Below are 18036 nucleotides of genomic sequence, written 5' to 3' on the forward strand. Positions count from 1 at the left end.
GTAAACTGCACAGTCGGGAAACAATTATTTGTGGTTTTAACAATGAGCAACCCATTTCTCATAAGAGTAGCCATGTTGTCCATTATTAACATAAAAATATTGATAATAGCCACAATTAAGAGTGGTTAAATACAGCCAAAGAGCAGAAGTAATCTCAGTGACGCAAAAAGAGCATAAATGCTATCTATTGTCTTTCTTAACATCAATATTTGAAAGATGAAGCGCACGCACGCACGCACGCACGCACGCACGCACGCACACACACACACACACACACACACACACACACACACACACACACACACACACACACACACACACACACACACACACACACACACACACACACACACACACACACACACACACACACACACACACACACACACACACACATACACTGAGTGTTGTGGAAAATGGCCTCATGGCAGTGTAGCTTGTGGAATTAAGCGGGATAGAATTGCATGCAACTTTAGCAGATACAGTAATTCATGCACATTACTGTGAAGAAGAGTTTCCTGACAATATAAAAAAGTGTTCTTCAAAATCATTTTTCTTCTTGTATACTTGTACAATACAAGTAGTTAATACAGATATATATAACTCCATTTACATGTAACATAGGATAGTAACAAACAACTGGACAAAAGGGAGACAAAATCAACCTACAAAAAGTCCTCTTTTATCAATATGTTTGGACAAACGTTGATCTTCTTTAATGTCCTAAATATGTTTAGTGAGAAAAGAAGATGGTATATTTTTCTTAGTGTTTGGAAAGTCGACCAACTGTCAGAATCATATTAGTTTTTTATTTCTGACCTTGTTTTGTATGTCTAAGATACAATCGTTAAAAAAAAAACCTATTATTATGTGGCTGCAAACACTAGGTTGAACGAGCGGCAATCCTATCATCAGCACAATGTACAGAGAGCAACAGGCTGTTCACACACATGTTTCTGTCTTCCAGCTGTCTGTGTGTGTCCCTCTGACTGAAAGGCCTCTTGGACCTCAGTGACGGGCCCTGTTTGACCCTCAGCCCCAGCCCGGCACATCACACTGCTCTCCTGACCCCGACATGTGGCCCCGGGGACCCACCTCTAACCTCCTCTGACAGCTGTGTGTGACCAGAGGCCCAATGTTACATGTGGTCGAAATATGAACCTCAGAGGATACTTTTACTCTACATTTTAAATGGAGTAACCTATTTTTAGTTTGGTGCATTTTATTCTCAAACAAAGTAACAGTAACAAGGAAAACATCAACATCTGTTATTTTACTGGTGACCGCTGCATGCAAACCTTTTCTCCTCTGACTTTTGCAATTTGCTCTAATCCAGACTCCAGGAAATAAACATTAAGGACACGTTAATGAACACATAAAAAGTATTTATACCAATATTGTCAACAACAACAATGGTAGCCAATGAGAGCTACTGAAGCAATTTGATCACAGACACGCTAACGTATATGTTTTATGTTAAAAAGTGGACATAAATAGCATCTAATTTGGTTGGATCATGGAATAAACAATATTAACTTACACAACACTGAAATACAGGTTAAAAAGTAATTTAACCAGTTCATTAAATGCAGATGGAAGATTTTGCAGCTCTGGGAAAAACCTTGTAAATTATTAAATTAATTATTTCTTAAAAATCAATGGTTAAATTGGAATGAATACATGCCACCGATAGAAAGTCACCATCTGAAAATGTAAATAATAGTACATCACAATACTGCCAACACCGTCTGGTCATCTCTAAGAATTACACAGCAGCAATTACACAGCTAAACAACAACTATGTTGCCAAAACAACAACAAACAGGAACCTGTGGATCAATAAGAGAGAAGTCTAGACCGTGGAGGATGAGATTTGACAGCAGTGATGCACCAATCACACAAAGATTTTTCTCAGGTCATGACATCTGCACGGACATGACATATGTGTGTGGAAGGTGGGAACAGCATACCCCGAAACACATTCAGGTTTGGATGTTAGTCCATTTTGCATGCCACTTGCTGCATGTGGAGAGTTGATGGAGGATGAAGATAATGCAGCAGAGGAAAGTCCAAAGAAAACATTTATCTTCCTCTGAGGCCGACTCAGAGCCTAAAGCCAACGTCAACACAACCCAGCTCAGACTATATTGAAGGTTAACAAGCAAACGGATGCGTTGGATCTTAAAGAAGCTGGAAATAATTCTAACTTAATTGCTTGATGATTTGCTTGTAAAGTAACTTGGGTTATCTGGAAGATCTTGGTGAATGTTGTGTCAGATGAGGAAAAACAGATGGTTTCTGTTTTTCTTAAAAATGCTTTGCCTAACAGTTATAGCATCTTTTGCAATTCTGACAACGTTTTTTGCACGTGTAATCAACAAACACAACTGGAACATTTACATTTGTTGTGCATGTTAATAGTCTGCAAAGGCTAAAGTTCATGCCACAGGGAGTTTCTCTCAGACACTCCCCCTCCATGCCTGAAAAGCTTTGTTTACCTCTGTAACATAGTGACATCAATAAGTAAGACTTGCGCTTCCATTGGCTAGCTTTCCAACACATTGTACAGGATTGGTTTAGGGGCGGGACATCTCTAAGCAGTTAACCAATCACAACAGAGCTCGCTATAGCTAACTAATCAGAGCAGACTGGGCTCTGGTTTCAGACAGAGGGTGAAAAGAGGTGCTGCAGCACAGGCGGTATGAGAAAAATAAAGAGCTTTTTGAACATTAAAGCAAGGAGACATGTGACAGCCGAGGCACAACATACACATTTGAACCTGAAAATGATAATATGGCCCCTTTATAAGCAGCCTAATGATCGAACATTCAGTTGTAAACAACATTTTTGACTGGTGCTTGATTTCAGTAGTTAAAGAGTTCAAGCATCTTAAGAATGGTTCCTCCTCCCTGCCTTGTGTGTTCATTCCTGTTGGTCTTAAGGGATTGAGGAGGAGTGGTTTTGCACCAAGCTGACGCTGGATAACATCCGCCAATCAGCAGCTCAATCTTTCTAACCAGGCCAAACATATATAAACAGGAGGTGCTTTGCGTTTCCTTCCAAAACTAGAATCGAAAGCAGATTTGGGGGATTCATAGAGAGTGGGAGTGGACAGAGGGAGGTGTCTATGCAGTATCAGGAGAAGTAAATAACTTCTTCCTGAAACAGACTGTCTCTACACAGAGCTGACATTTACAACGCCAATTTGCCAATAACTCTCTCTTGTAGATTTTCAATTTTTGATGATGTTAAGGAAAACAGAAAGTTGGATTCAGGCTATTACATTAAATGTCACTTGTTAGATGCTTTTATCCAAAGCGACTTACATACTCAATACTGTGGACAATCCCCACAGGAGCAATTTTGGGTGACGTGTCTTGCCCAGGGACACAACGACATGCTGACTGTAGTGGGGTTTGAACCTGTGACCCCCTGATCCGAACACCAACGCACAACCCACTGCACCATACGCCACTATGATACTGTATACTCATTGTGTCCACATAGATATTGAACTGAAACCTAGATCACATGTGAGATTTTTGTAATGAAATTTCAATTTCAGCTAGGGTTAGGGTTTAAAGTTAAATTGCTAGTTTCCGCTTAGTTTCAGTTTAAATGTAAGTTAAAAGAAGGATATTGTTTGCAAATGACACAATCAACATTGCTGTGAATGAGACTTTCATTTTTACACTTAAGAATATTTCATTTCTTTTTTTGCGAACTGATTTGATTAGGTTTGACAGTTGACTAGTTAAGCAAAGTGAAATACACTATCTTATTGTTTTCATTTAAAGAAAAACACATTGAACTTGAGACTTGACACCCACTGCTCCATGACATAAGCAGACACATGTGGAGCAACAGCTGTGCTGAGCAGCTTGTGAAAGCAGCAGGATGAGCGGCTCGGAGGAAAGCAAAGCATGGGCAGCCAGTGACAGAAAGAGTACAGGAGAGCAGGAAAATATAAAAAAACCGAGAGAAACACCGAAAGCAAAGGCCATTCCCTGGAAAGAATGACGGATGAAGGAAAGCTTGTTAAATGCTAACGAATGGCTGCAAGAACTGTCATGGTCTCTTTGGGGCTGTTTGCACCCTAACACCACCTGGTGGTCAAAAGCACTTGCAGCATCAATAGAAAGCAGACAACAAAGGGTTGACAAAAATAGGTTTCCCTGAGAACGATGCAAAACTTTCTTTTATTATAAAACATTGACACTAGTGTTTCTGTGTCTGTATTTAAATATATCTATTTTAATAAAGGGACACTCTGATTTGCCCACATTTACCCCAAGCCATCACTGTATATAACACTGTGTTTATATGTAAATAATACAATACAAATTATTTCAACAGCCTTTACAGAATAGTGTCAATATGTAATGTGAAAGTAGCGAAGTGATTTGTAATAAATAAAATGCTTATAACTAGTACAAACAACTCAGAAAAGAGAACATATAATGTCCTAAAGTCAATCAAATGTAATGTGCAACTCCGTGCATGCTATTAATATCCACGACTATGACAATTAGAAAGACAAATTAAATGAAGACCAGACAGAAACAATTAAGTAAGTAAAGATTTCCTTTACGAAAGTTGCTTAAAAATGAAAGCAGTAAGCTTAAAATATTATACAGACATCAGCAAAAACTGAATTAAAACAGATATAACATAAATCAAACTAGCAAGAAAGTGCACAAGTCACTTTTTTGTGAATAATTTGTAAGGTCTAATAGTGAGAAGTGAACTAAAGTTAATAAGTAAAGACAGCAAATGCATGCTCTGGTCAGTCGACAAGAGACATGAACAAATGTCACTTGTGCGTAAGGCGCCGTGCTGGTGGCTGCCTGTTGCATGCAGCTCCCGGTAAACAATTTCCCAATTTGGGATCAATAAAGTACGATCTATCTATCTATCTAAATCAGAAATATCCCTCAGTAATAACTCAGGTTTCAAATTACATTGTTCTTCAATGGAGGCAATGATTACCGGCCATGCACTTTGTCTGTGTAACAAGATAACACCCTGCATTATATCATCCTAAGAAGAACGCCTCTGCCCAGGAAAGAGTGTAATACATTACAGTAATTGAGGCATGAACGCACAAAGTCATTTCTCAGCACTTTCAAGTGATAAAATGATCTGATATCTGATTCATGAACATTTTAATTGGATAAAAAGGCCAATCAAAAACTATTTAGATAATAAAATGAGCTTTGAGTATAACTAAAGAGTCACTGACTGAAAACAATTAACGCTGGTTTTGTTGCATGAACGTTTTTATTTCAATTAGTGCCGAGAAGAAGCTCGGAGGCATTCTGCAGCAATAGACATTACTTCTTTTCAAAAATCTAAACATTTCTTTGAGTTATTATCTTTTAAAGGCACCTGTTGTTACAGATTACAGTTTAATCTCTGACAAAGCACACCATTTGAGTATGACTTGATGTATGGGGATGGTCAGAAATAATAAATAATGAAAAGAATGAGGTGTGGTGATGAAAATATGCCATGATCTCAGCTGTAAGGAGAAAACAAAAGAGTGACAGAGTAGAGTGATGGGCACCTGCAAAGACAAACACAAAAAGAAACACCAACAAAGACATATTTAGCAGTTGATTGATCAAATTAAATGTAGTTACATGTACAAGTACCTTCGACGACAAACATGATATCCACTAAATATATGATTCAAGACATGAATTAAGCGCAAAAACCTTACTTAAAAAACAAATATGTACACATAAAACTGATAAGCTGTGGATGTGGTATCCTGTAGGAGAAACCAATACTTTTATTTAGATTTGATGTAAGCGATGTCAATGGAAATACATAGTCTCCCGAAACACATCACTTCCTGAGCTCTGTGCTGTAAAATCTCTTCTTATATTTTCCGCTTGAACACACTACAAAAATAGAAGATCAATACACGATGAGTACTGCAAAGGAATTATTGTATTTTCAGTAAATGACTAACAAAGAATAAGTCGTCATTGACATACAGTATGGTAAAAAGAAATGTACAGCAAATAGTCCAACAGTTTTCAAAATATAAATGTTGAGTCTTTTCTTTTTCTTTAGTGGATCCAAAATAGTTATCTGATATTTCATTAAACACTTTCTTCTTCACCGTAGTCTTCTTCTACACTTTCTAATTCACCTACTTCATTCAACATTCAAAAACAAGATAACCGTCACAAGTCAGAGTGACAACAAAGAATGAGGAACAAAAAGGAGTATTTTTACAGTAATGCTCCTTTAAGCTTCAACATACAAAATAAGTGTAAGAGTAAAAAGTAAAAAAAAACAAATCTCAGGATTTCAATAGCTTACATATGGAATGCTTAAAATCAAGAATAGCTGTGAAAAACAAACTCTGTCAATGTCTTCCTTTGCTTCACCAATGTAACCTAAACAGCAGAGTATTTCCTTTCATTATCCCCATCCCAGCACTAACTGTCTTTTTATTAATAAATTGTTAATTGCAGACTAGGAAACTGGAAACATCCCAGTAGTAGATGACCTCACCCCGGCCTGTCAGCCATTACGGATGTGTTAAAGACCGATGCTACCAGAATGACCTCTGCCTGCGGTCTGCTAACTGTGTACCGTGTGGTTTCGATGTCAGTGCTGTGCCAGTCCAGTGAATATTTACAAGCACTATGGAAGCATCAACAATAATATCATGTGATAGACGACGATGACGTTACTCTGAGCTAAATTCAATTAAACCTATGTATGTGAATGCAACAAGCTTTTCATTACATGATCTTCCTTCCAGACAAAAGTAAAACTACTGAAATGTTCTTGTGTGATGTAATAGTTTGACATTTTAAGAGCCTAAGCTTATTTGCTCTCTTACTAAGAGTTAGATAACAAGGTAAACACCAATCTCATATCTGTCCGTTCAAAATGAAGCAACAGGACAGGAAACCATTAGCATAGCATAGCATAGCATAGCATAGCATAGCATAGCAAACCCTAAAGACATGCAACAGCTAGCTTCTCCCAACTAGCCACATTCAGCGAGTCACTTTTTTACACAGATTATACAAAAGAGATATAGCATGTTGGGTAGTGAGCTTTAGAAGCGCTGGTAATGGATAATTATACTTTCGGATGGAAACACCTTGGTCATTTGACTTAGCTAAGCTAACTTCTGGATGCTACTTCATATTTCAATAAGCAAATATGAAATTGGTATCATTCTTTGATATTGCTTTGAAAAAACGATTTCTTTAAGTTGAATTTAGCCCTGAGAAACACAATAAAATGGTACCTTAAAAACAGTGAAAAGTAAAAGAGAAAACACAAAGAGGCAGTTTTTCATTTTCTCGATAATACAGCATATGTTTACCTCTTCAGCTATGTACAAGGCTTATCAACTTTCCGGGTAAACTAAAAAATCAAATCATCACAAAGACTTTCAATCTCCTATCAACTCAAATGAATAATATTGGCCTATGATATCATATGGATTACAATGATGGAGCACACCCAGGATACTTTTTTGCAAACACACAGCGTGTTTATGTCTTAATGTGTGCCCTTTGACAAAGAGGAATGATACAACTAAAATAAATAGACATGGCCTGAGTCTCCTTGGATAAGAAACTGCCTCTTTATTTGCCAATACGTATTCAGTGTTTCATTGCCTGAGAATTTGTCCACAGTTATGTTGAGATAAGTAAATAACTAATGGTGTCAAAAAATAATCTTCATCTAAACTGGTGTGGCAAGAGGTCTTTAATACTGAGAGGAATGATTTAAGGAGACTTCCAAACACTCGAGGATCCACCTCCCTCTGTGTCCTATCTCAAAGTGTGTCAGACCCAGTACTGGTTCTTTTTTAAGGCCGGGTTCGTTGTCCGACAGTCCTGCAACAACTCCGGGTCTGCGTCTTTGGAGTCCATGTTTGACATTGGGATGTTATTGGCCGGGTCAGTTTTGCGAAAGGTTTCTGTGCCGGTAGCCACCTCTCCGTTTTTGGGCTTTGATGCTGCCGTCTGGACGTTGTGTTTGCCTGTCTTGTTTTTACGTATCAAGTAGTAGGCCAAGACGGCTGCCAGCAGCAACAGGAGAAGGATGACCAGGATTGGGATGAGAATAGACCAGAAGCTGCTGCGCCGGGAAACATGTGGATTCCTGTCGGAGTCAACGCCTGCAGATGTTGTGGTGGAGGCTTCTCCATTGGGCCTGTCCATGTCACCATTCCAGCGGGGGCTAGCTTGAGTGGATCGAGGGGACCCGGCTACCCCAGGGATGTCATTACTTTCCTTTGATGGGCCATCTAAGGGAAGCCTCAACAGAGTGGCAGGGTAGACCCCCGAGGCATTGTAGGGGCCCGTCTGGAAGGAAAACACACATTCTGCCGGAGGAACCCCATGGGCTTTGAGCAGGAAGCGGGCCTCATCCTGAATGACACTACCTCGTGATCCAGAAGGGCTCTTCTCTAGGATTTCCATAGCTACGCGGCCCTCATCTAGCTCCTTTTGGCTGAATGTGTCCACTGGCTGACCTGCACCAGGACCTCTAGACCACACAAAGCGAGCCCCCTGAGGCTGCTGGATGACAGTGAACGTAGGGTTGGTTCTTGTCTTGTTTGCCAAAGGAGTTGCATCCAGAAGCTTCCTGTCGAGTTTAACAAGTGCGCCTTGAGGTAAGAGAGGATCCTGAGCGATGTTGGCCAGAGGCTGCACCGTGATGTTGAGGACAGAGGTGACATTGGCACCCCTGCTACGGGCTACAAATGCAACACTGTCCCGAGGTGAAGTGGACTTTACAAAGCGGACACTGACTCTGCCTTCCTTGATCTGTTTCTGGGTGAAGGCGGATGTAGGCTGCCGGTCTACCATAACAGCTGCATACTTAGGTACACTTGTGATCTTGTAAAGGATGTCCTCCTCAACAGGGCCCCCGGTAGTTACCTTCAACATCTCCTCAGTCACCAGGGTCTCATCATCGCCTTGCTTCACCTTGATCTCAGGGGCTTTGTCAAGAAGCAAGGTCCGAGCTAGGACGCCAATGTGGATCGTGTGTGGCTCTGTTTGGTGTTCTCCATCCGAAACGATGAATTCCATAGAACCATCGGAAAGGCTGCCATCGCTGACGAAGCCCACCTGCATATGATTGACCATCTCCTGTGTGAACTCAGAGATGGGGTCCATTGTGAGTCGGTCAACCACTCGACCGTTGCTGGGGGCTTTTGTCACTTTGTAGTATACCTCATCTGGCGAACTGTCCTCGTCTTGAGTGTTAAACTGCTTCTGGGACAAAACGGTTAGGGAGCCTTGGAAAACCTCCAAGAGCATGTCTACTGTTACTAGTTTTGGGGAGTCAGAGCCCCGCCGTTTGATTGCGATGTGAAATACCTCCTCTTGGACCAGCGTATCCGAAGGTGAGGCCACAGACTCACGCTTAAACTTTAGACTGGCGCTGAAGGAGAAGCTGTCAGAGGAAGCACCAGAGTCATCATGGAGATACTCCAGTTTTCCTTGAGCTAGGTCTTGCTGCTTAAAGAACTGGGCATCACCGGACAGGTCCTGACCACCAAGGGTGATACGACCGTGGTCAGGGAAATGCTTCATATTGAAAATCACATCCACATTGCCCCGCTTATCTTCAGGTAGGATAGCCAGAAGATTTGAGGCGTCAAGAATTGAATCGTCAATGGCTTTCCTCTGGCCTTGCACAATATCCAAACCTACAGTAAGGGGAACAAAAATGTAAAATGAAGATAAATGTCACTATCATTTACTATTTTAAATCAATGACATACAGGTTTTTTGGTGCAAACCATGCAGTTCATTTTGGATGTTGGCACATTAGGAAAGACAGGTGGAGGGACCGGCTTGTTGTTTTGGACATTTTTGCAAACATGTGACATTGTAAATAGAGTTGATAACATGATAACACTTGTGCTATTCAGTGATTCCCACTTAAACTAGGGTATCACTTAAATCCTATGCAAATGTAGGTATTCTCCAAAATGAAAAAGAAAAAGGTTTTACTGTTTAAACACAACACTATTCAGTTTCTAAAGTGTTACTCTGCCCAAACCATGTTGTATTGTTTACATAATACAAAAACATGAAATAAGCAGAGGGACTGTTACTTGAAATATTTTTTTTTTCACGGTATTCAGTATTATTGTCTTTTTTCTGTTTCAGGAATATGGCAAGCTAAAACAATATTGTCTGATTTCTGTTCTAATAAGACTCTTTGTTTTCTTTGACTGTTAACAGGTTTTTGCTGTAATAGATCATGCACGCTAAGCCGGTCTACCCTGTATGAATAAAGTTTTAATGATTGAATATGCATCTATTAAATTGACTAAAGACTAAACCTTCAGATTGCAACTATTATTTTAGGTGCAGACCTATTATGGGGCTTCACAGGCTTAACTTATCTTCTCTGCATCTCAATATCTGGGGGAATACTTGAACAACTGTGATTGTGGCAAATATGTTGATATGTTAAGATTTTGTTATTACACAATTTATCCTACCTTTGTTCCTCCACAGCTGTGAGGAGATGTTGCTGTGAGCGCCGTAGTAAGAGATGGTGATGGGCAAAATGTGACGGACGTCTGGGGCTGGTTGGGAGGACAGAGTCAGATCTATGGAGTCCCTCACAACCCAAAAAGGATCCTCAGGTATCTGGTGCTCATAGTACACCGCGCCTGACTCCAGCTGTGTGTCAGGGGAAACAAAATCAGAAGATAATCAGAATCAGAATCAGAGCTGTCGAAAACTTTTGATAATTGCATTATGTTATTTTTTGCCCATTAGGACGGGCCGCTATTGAATAAGATGATCATGTAAAGAAACATTTTCAAAGTTAGTTGAAAGGTAGTTCACTTTTTCATATCCTTGCTCATGTGTCTTGTGGAGAAATATAATAACTATTTAGTACCAGTAATTTAAAAAGAAAATTGGACTTTATTTTGGTCAAGCATTTTATACAAGAAATCATTTTTAAGTCAATATTTTGTCAATAAGAGCTTGCATTTTGAGCTCCTGTTTTCAGTCACTTGTTAATGACTTATTTTTTATTTCAGTAATTTGGAAGAGAAAGACATTTTAGTTTGGTAAAGTATTTTATTGCTGTTTTCCCTCTAACGTTTGTAAGAACCAGTTAAAGCTCAAATGGCAGCAGTGGTTTGGCTCATCTGTACTGGGATGTGACGGCCTCTGAGGTCACTGTGTCCTGAACTCAACTCTCCTCTTACACACAGAGACACAAAGCAAGCTGAAGAGTGTATTCATTCATTCACACAAACACACTGAATTACACCAATCATCAAATCAGGTTTTCAACTCGACGTAGTGTCAGATTTTCTGTCACTCTCTAAACAGAGCAGGGAAGAATTCTTTCTCATGCTCATTCAAGCACGGTCAAGATGTCAGGGATGGAAGTCGGATGGAGACAATAGTTAGAACACACATCGCAGAAGAACTCTGCCATGAGCCTACTGCATGTGTAGTGTTCAATGTACTCAATAAGCGTTAACAAAATCTATTAATTGCAAAAAAATTCCACAGTTATGTAAAAACAGTAAAAGATTGAGATTTGATTATATAATCTGAGTATTATAAATCACACTCAATGAAGAAAGGGGCTCTTTGAAATCAGGAACCACACCCAGAAAACACATAGGCCAATAAAGCCTAAAGCTTTTTATTTTACTGCCAATAAGTGTTAATGTTCTCTTCTTTGTGAGGTTACAACACAGTACAGTCAAAACTGAAAATGCTGTTAATTCCCTTAAAAATGCAGATAAAAAAAACCAAATAATTACAATTAAAATAATATATATACATTAAAAAAAAGAATTTATAGATCAATAAATAAATAAATATACATGCTTATGGTGACCCTAACCATCACAATGGCACTAAGTACATGTATCACTTGTATATAGACTCTTATGGCACTACTTCTATTCTATTTTATTGTATTTACTTGCACTATTTTATCTGTTTATTGTGTTGCACTGTTGGAGGAGCCTGGGACCTAAGATTTTCATCGACATAACTACACTGTAACTATGTACAATGACAATAAAAGCCTTGAACCTTGAACCTTGAAGAAGTCATATTCAATGAGGCCCCCTGCTGGTGAAGAAGAGGAACATGAACAAAATGGACTGCAATTATATATCATTGTCTGTTGATGTTTGGTACGGCTGTAATTTATGTAAAGGAGAACTTTTACTATTTAGTTACATTTCCACAAGCTACGTAATAGGTCGGTTTAATTTGTTTCTCTGAAAGGAACACATTTTACTTGTTAGGTGATTAAAGTAAGATTAATAAAGGTGAAACATTCTTTACAGTCATTAACAGTTCTGTCAACAAACACAAAGTTATGGCTCTTTAAATCTAAATAGTGTGAGCTGTACTATCGAGTTTATTGCATTGAATTTTCCAATTTAAATACAACACAATGCTGAGTAAAATCTACAATATTAAAAGTACAAATTACAGGCAGGGAAGTCAAGAGCTGCAACCACAAGCATTTAAATGACTTAATTTCCACCTCTGGGAGAGCGGTGAGATCAGCAGCACCAGTCGGTGTTGAAAGGAGGATTAGTTGCGTTTTTATGCATTAAAGTGGCATTATGTCTTCTTATATGTCTGTCTGACGTTCTCTGACGCAGACGACTCGAGAGCCTTTAACAGCTGTGACTACTTAGTAACACAAACCTGCTATTAATAGGAATGTATACCTGAAGGTGGAGAGGATTAAAGCTTTTTGAAAAGAAGAAAATGAATAATAACAGTTGAACTTACAGTGCACCCTAAATGCAACGGATCATTTCAACCAAAAATCCATCAAGAGATGCTTTCCCTGTAAAACATTTAATCCATCTTTTTCATTATTGTTATTCCCTTAATGTCTTTTAATGTTTACTTTTCACTGCTACTAATGATGTATTATTATCTTCAAAGGTTAATGTGGAACATTCATTTTAACAAGGGAGGAAAGGAAATTAGTTAATGTCTCCTAAAAGAAACACATCCATCCCAGACACACACGCACGCACGCACGCACGCACGCACGCACGCACGCACGCACGCACGCACGCACGCACGCACGCACGCACGCACGCACGCACGCACGCACGCACGCACGCACGCACGCACGCACACACACACACACACACACACACACACACACACACACACACACACACAGACACACACACACACAGTGAAAGTAATTACCTGTGTTTGTGAGAAGCGGGTAATTTCCTCGTATTGGTTTCTGTCGTTGGCCAGGATGAGTCTTCCCAAACGAGGGGGGCGGGTCAGAGAGTAGCTTATCTCATTTCCATCCTCATTCGTTACGGCCCCCAGATTGGCACTGGTGATAGACTGCCTTGTTCCTGTAATAACACACACAGACACACACACACACACACACACACACACACACACACACACACACACAGACACACACACACACTGAGTGTTGTGGAAAATGGCCTCATGACAGTGTAGCTTGTGGAATTGAGCAGGCTAGAATTGCATGCAACTTTAGCAGATACAGTAATTCATGCACATTACTGTGAAGAAAAGTTTCCTGATTTGGAGTTCACACCCGAATTTATCCAAGCTTTCAAAAATGTGACAACTCCTCTCATATGTCATGCATTACAGTTACGTTTATTATGAGTAGAGCTGAGGTTGACACTGTACTAGTAACTTCTCAAAGGTTCCATCTGGAGAAGTCGTGGTGTTTTTGACAACCAAAAATAAATGTACATTTTATTTCCAGAGTATTTACACTTGAAACTTAATAACTTCTCTGTGGTGTACTGGGACTATTTAAACTGCAAAAGGAAGATTAAGTTTAAAGTGAGAGTATGTTCCTTTTGTATTATGTAAAAAAATGAAGCACACACAGTAAAATCCGGAGTGTTAATTTAACACTCTGAGATAAGGACCATATGTTCACTGGCAGTGTTAAAATGACTCTTTAAGTGTTAAATTAAGACTTAAAGGGAGGGATTCAAGTGTTAAATGAACACTTTAAGAGTTCATTTTAACACTGAGAGCCAGTGAACATATGGTCCTCATCTCAGAGTGTTAAATTAACACTCCGGATTTTACTGTGCATGCACTTTCAATATTAAATTCGGACTTAAATAATGTAATCGTTTTTTTCAGCAACAAGCTTCCTTGGTCACTGCTGCAAAATAGAAATGCAGAAAATAATAAAAAAGTGTTCTTTACAATAATTTTTCTTCAAACTTGTACGATACAAGTAGTTAATAAAGATCTATATAACTTAATTTACATGTAACATAAGATAGTAATACAAACAACTGGACAAAGGGAGACTAAATCAACCTACAAAAAGTCCTCTTTTATCAATATTTTTGGACAAACGTTGTATTTTCTGTGTTGTTTCATAGATTTGATGATCGTCTTTAATGTCCTAAATATGTTTAATTTAATCATTTGTTCGTGTATGTAACTGAAGAAGTGAGAAAAGAAGATGGTGTATTTTTCTTAGTGTTTGGAAAGTCGACCAACTGTCACAATCATATCAGTTTTTTTATTTCTGACCTTGTTTCGTATGTCTGAGATACAATCGTAAAAAAAAAGACCTATCATTATGTGGCTGCAAACACTATAGGTTGAGCGAGCGGTAATCCTATCATCACTGCCGTCTTCACAACTTAAAGTCTGCAGGATTTTGGCGTCTTACCTGGAAACACCATGAGCTCCTCCTGCGTTACCATGGTGATGGTGAGAGGTCTGGCTGTGACGACAAATTGGTAGAGAGGAGACGTGTGTTCTCCGTCTGACACCGTGAAACTGAAGCCTCCAGACTCCTCACCTGCAGGGACGGAGGAGAGGAAGTGACTGACTGGTCTTATATATCATATTATTATTATACTTATTTATTTATATACACCACTTATTGTTTACTAAGCAGAAGGTATTTTAAAACTGGGTATTGTCTTAATGAAAATCACACTTATTTGGCACAACAAAGGGACAAAAATGACGGTGATATCTTGACCATGCTTGAAATGTAACTAAGCACAATAACTTAATGACATACTTCCTTAGAAATTCGAGGAACTTGCACTTCACTTGAGTTTGTCTATGTTATGCTTTTTTATACTTTTCTACATCTCAGAGGCAATTTTAAACTCTTTACTCCACTGCAGCTTTGGTTGTAGCTATGTGTTGAATTTTAATGTTTGCGATAAACTATAGGATTAAGGAGGAAATCCTCATACTTAGTTGAAACTATTTGAAAAGCCTCTTGGATCAGCTGGAAAATAGATTGTCACAATCACATTTAAAGATTTACTGTGAAATGAACACTTTTGCTTTTCATATTTCAACTACGTTTACGCAGCTGATTATACAAAGATCCTTTCTACTTATGTAACGTTTTAAATGCAGATTTATATAAGTAGTAAAGTATTTTAACTGTGGGTATTCGTTCTCTTACTGGAGTAAAATACACTTCTTCCACCATATACAGTATAGTAGGGGTTTAAAAGTGTCATGGGTCATAACCACTGTATTACTGTTAACTTTTGGAGGCATTCAGATTTCTTATTAGACACTTTCTAAGAAGATGACACATTATACAATGCTGCTGTAATACAAGCTCTCTGAGATAGAGACTGACAGTGGTCTAATATTATTATACATCGCAGTGTCCTCACCCTCATGAATGAAGATGACCTCCCCTTTGTTTATGTGAGACTGTGTGAAATTCAGGAGCTCCTCCTCGGGCGCCTCTTTCAACGCCACCATCCCATTGGTCGGCAACTCGACGTTGTACACCAGTTTCTCTGCAGCGGTGTCTGCGTCATCGGTGTTCAGCATGCTGGAGGTGATATCGGCCTCCTCTCCAGCAAGAACCTGTGAGATATCAGAGACACCAGGGAGAGAAAGAGAAACACAGATGAAAAGTTGATCAATGGGGACTGTCCACGACTCTCCACGACACTATAAACAAATAAACTAAACTGAACTAAATAGCGGTTTTCACCCTTTAAAGTGCTTATACCTAAAAAAAAAAAAGAAATCTGCATTCACAGATTAACACACATTCCTACAGAGATAGATGCTGCGATACAATGTGACACAGTCTGCTAAGGTAATCTACTGCTGGGGTTAAGTATCTTGCCAAAGGACAAATTAACATGTTGAATGCAGGGGCCTCTTGAGCCACAGCCACTCATGCACATAGTAGTAAGTCTAAATGAAGCTTAACGCAAGTTCAACCAGGAAGACCGTTTTTAGTCATTCATTCACATATTCCCAGTTTACTACTCTCTCTCCTCTCAATCAGAAATCGGGGGCGTCACTCCCCAGCGAAATCACTTTGCCTCTATTCCCACAAACCTATCGTAGTGCATTGCTAAACCTTTAAATCTGCTCTCTCCCCTTCCTCGCAGTTGTCATTTCAGGTGACTCAACGCAGCACAACGGGGTCTAATCACCGAATACCATTACATGCATCTGTGTATTCCCGGCAATAAATATATATCGTTACATCACAAAACGGTCTCTCCTGATTGAAAGAGTATCAACGTCATTTCCAAAGAAACAGTAAACAAAAGAATTAAAGAAATAAAAAGAAACTAAATACAAAAGCCTTGCATCAAACAGCAACCTCTGAAGAAACAATTAAAAAGGTTAATTATTTCTCCATGGCAGTCCAGACGCTCCTGTTATCAGAAGATGGAGCGCGGCTGAATGACTCTCCCTGGGAGGAGCGGGCTATAATGGACTTCTAATGGTTGGCTGGCTGAAAGGAGCATTAATTGAAAGAAATGGGCCAGATCCCCAGAAAGACATTCTTAAATAGCTGGAATCAGTGGGGAAGGTGAGCTGATGGGGCCCTGCAGTTAGAGGCACATATCGATCTCTGAAGACATTCACGCTCTCTTTCTCAAGACTCGGGATGAAGACCAAGAAGCCTTACGGTGAGAGGAGAAGACTCAGTTCGATATATTAAAGCTTCAGGTGTCAATCACTGAGAGTCGGTTATATGTAGACGTTAACTGAGGCTATGTGGCATGTGTAAATCCTTAATGTTTATTACCTAAAGAGTTCTAACACTAGTAACATATGGTCGCCATCAAAACGGAGATACAGCGTCCCACGGTTTATTACGTTAAGACTAATAAACTATTTTGTGCCCCAGTCAATCCCAGGTCAAATATACTCTAAAGAATCTTGAACATGTTGTCTTCAGTGATTGAAATGTTGTGTTAAATATCTGTTTCTGTATTTCTTGTCTTAAGTATGTGTCCTTGTTGATGCTGCAAATGGAGCTGCAGGGATTCAAGAAAATTGTCCGCCTTTCTCTGACAATGAAGTATTATTGTTTCATATTGAATCGTGTCGTATAGGTGGTGTTATTGACTTTTTCTTGTTGATTCCAGTTTCTCTCAACCTGCCTTATCCACTCCTATCCCAGTCCCCAAGATAACTTTAAAGACTTGTAATGACTTTATTTAATTTCGGCCCGCAGGATAATTTCTAATTCCTATTAGATCTGGCCCTCCGGTATATTGCACGCACACCTTCACTCAATCCTGAGGGTTTCCTCAGCTCAGAGCCTGACCCCAAACATTGATGAACTTGCACCCAAGCGACTAGTACCCATTTTTAAATGTTGGCCCACTGTGTATTTAAGTTTGACACCCCTGATCTACACAGTTACAATCTAGTTGAAAACAATACAGCAGTGAGAGCCTTGTCAATGAAATATAAACCATTTTTCAAATCAAGACTACAGCAACGCTCATAGCGGCTCTGCATGGTAACATCCTCACAATGCCATTTTTTACCCACACTTTGAATGTAAGTTAATTTCTCTGAGATGTTATTCTTTATGTTTTGTTTGGAGTTGTTCTGACAGCAACACAATCACTCAGTGCTCTATAATTTCTGGAATGTAGACGCGTCTCGACTGTCTCAGTATAACAAATGTGTTGTGAAGTATATTATTTAGTTGCCTTGAAGTGCTTGTAACATCCCATTAACTTTG

At 39.3% G+C, this 18036-nt stretch overlaps 1 protein-coding gene across 1 annotated transcript in view; it reads right to left on the bottom strand.

Annotated features, from left to right (window-relative positions):
- Positions 1 to 5257: 5257 nt before the first annotated feature.
- The window catches only part of cspg4 (chondroitin sulfate proteoglycan 4), a 71975-nt gene continuing 59196 nt past the window's right edge, over positions 5258 to 18036 (bottom strand). The window contains exons 7-11 of the mRNA XM_034149307.1: positions 15698 to 15896; positions 14719 to 14850; positions 13230 to 13390; positions 10508 to 10691; positions 5258 to 9703 (exon numbers count right to left, since the gene is read on the bottom strand). Coding sequence (XP_034005198.1) covers positions 7827 to 9703; positions 10508 to 10691; positions 13230 to 13390; positions 14719 to 14850; positions 15698 to 15896 — 2553 coding nt within the window. The 3' untranslated portion in view covers positions 5258 to 7826. The remainder of the gene's footprint in view (positions 9704 to 10507; positions 10692 to 13229; positions 13391 to 14718; positions 14851 to 15697; positions 15897 to 18036) is intronic.

Source organism: Trematomus bernacchii, unplaced genomic scaffold (genome assembly GCF_902827165.1).
Source record: "Trematomus bernacchii unplaced genomic scaffold, fTreBer1.1, whole genome shotgun sequence".
NCBI classification, from domain to species: Eukaryota; Metazoa; Chordata; class Actinopteri; order Perciformes; family Nototheniidae; genus Trematomus; species Trematomus bernacchii.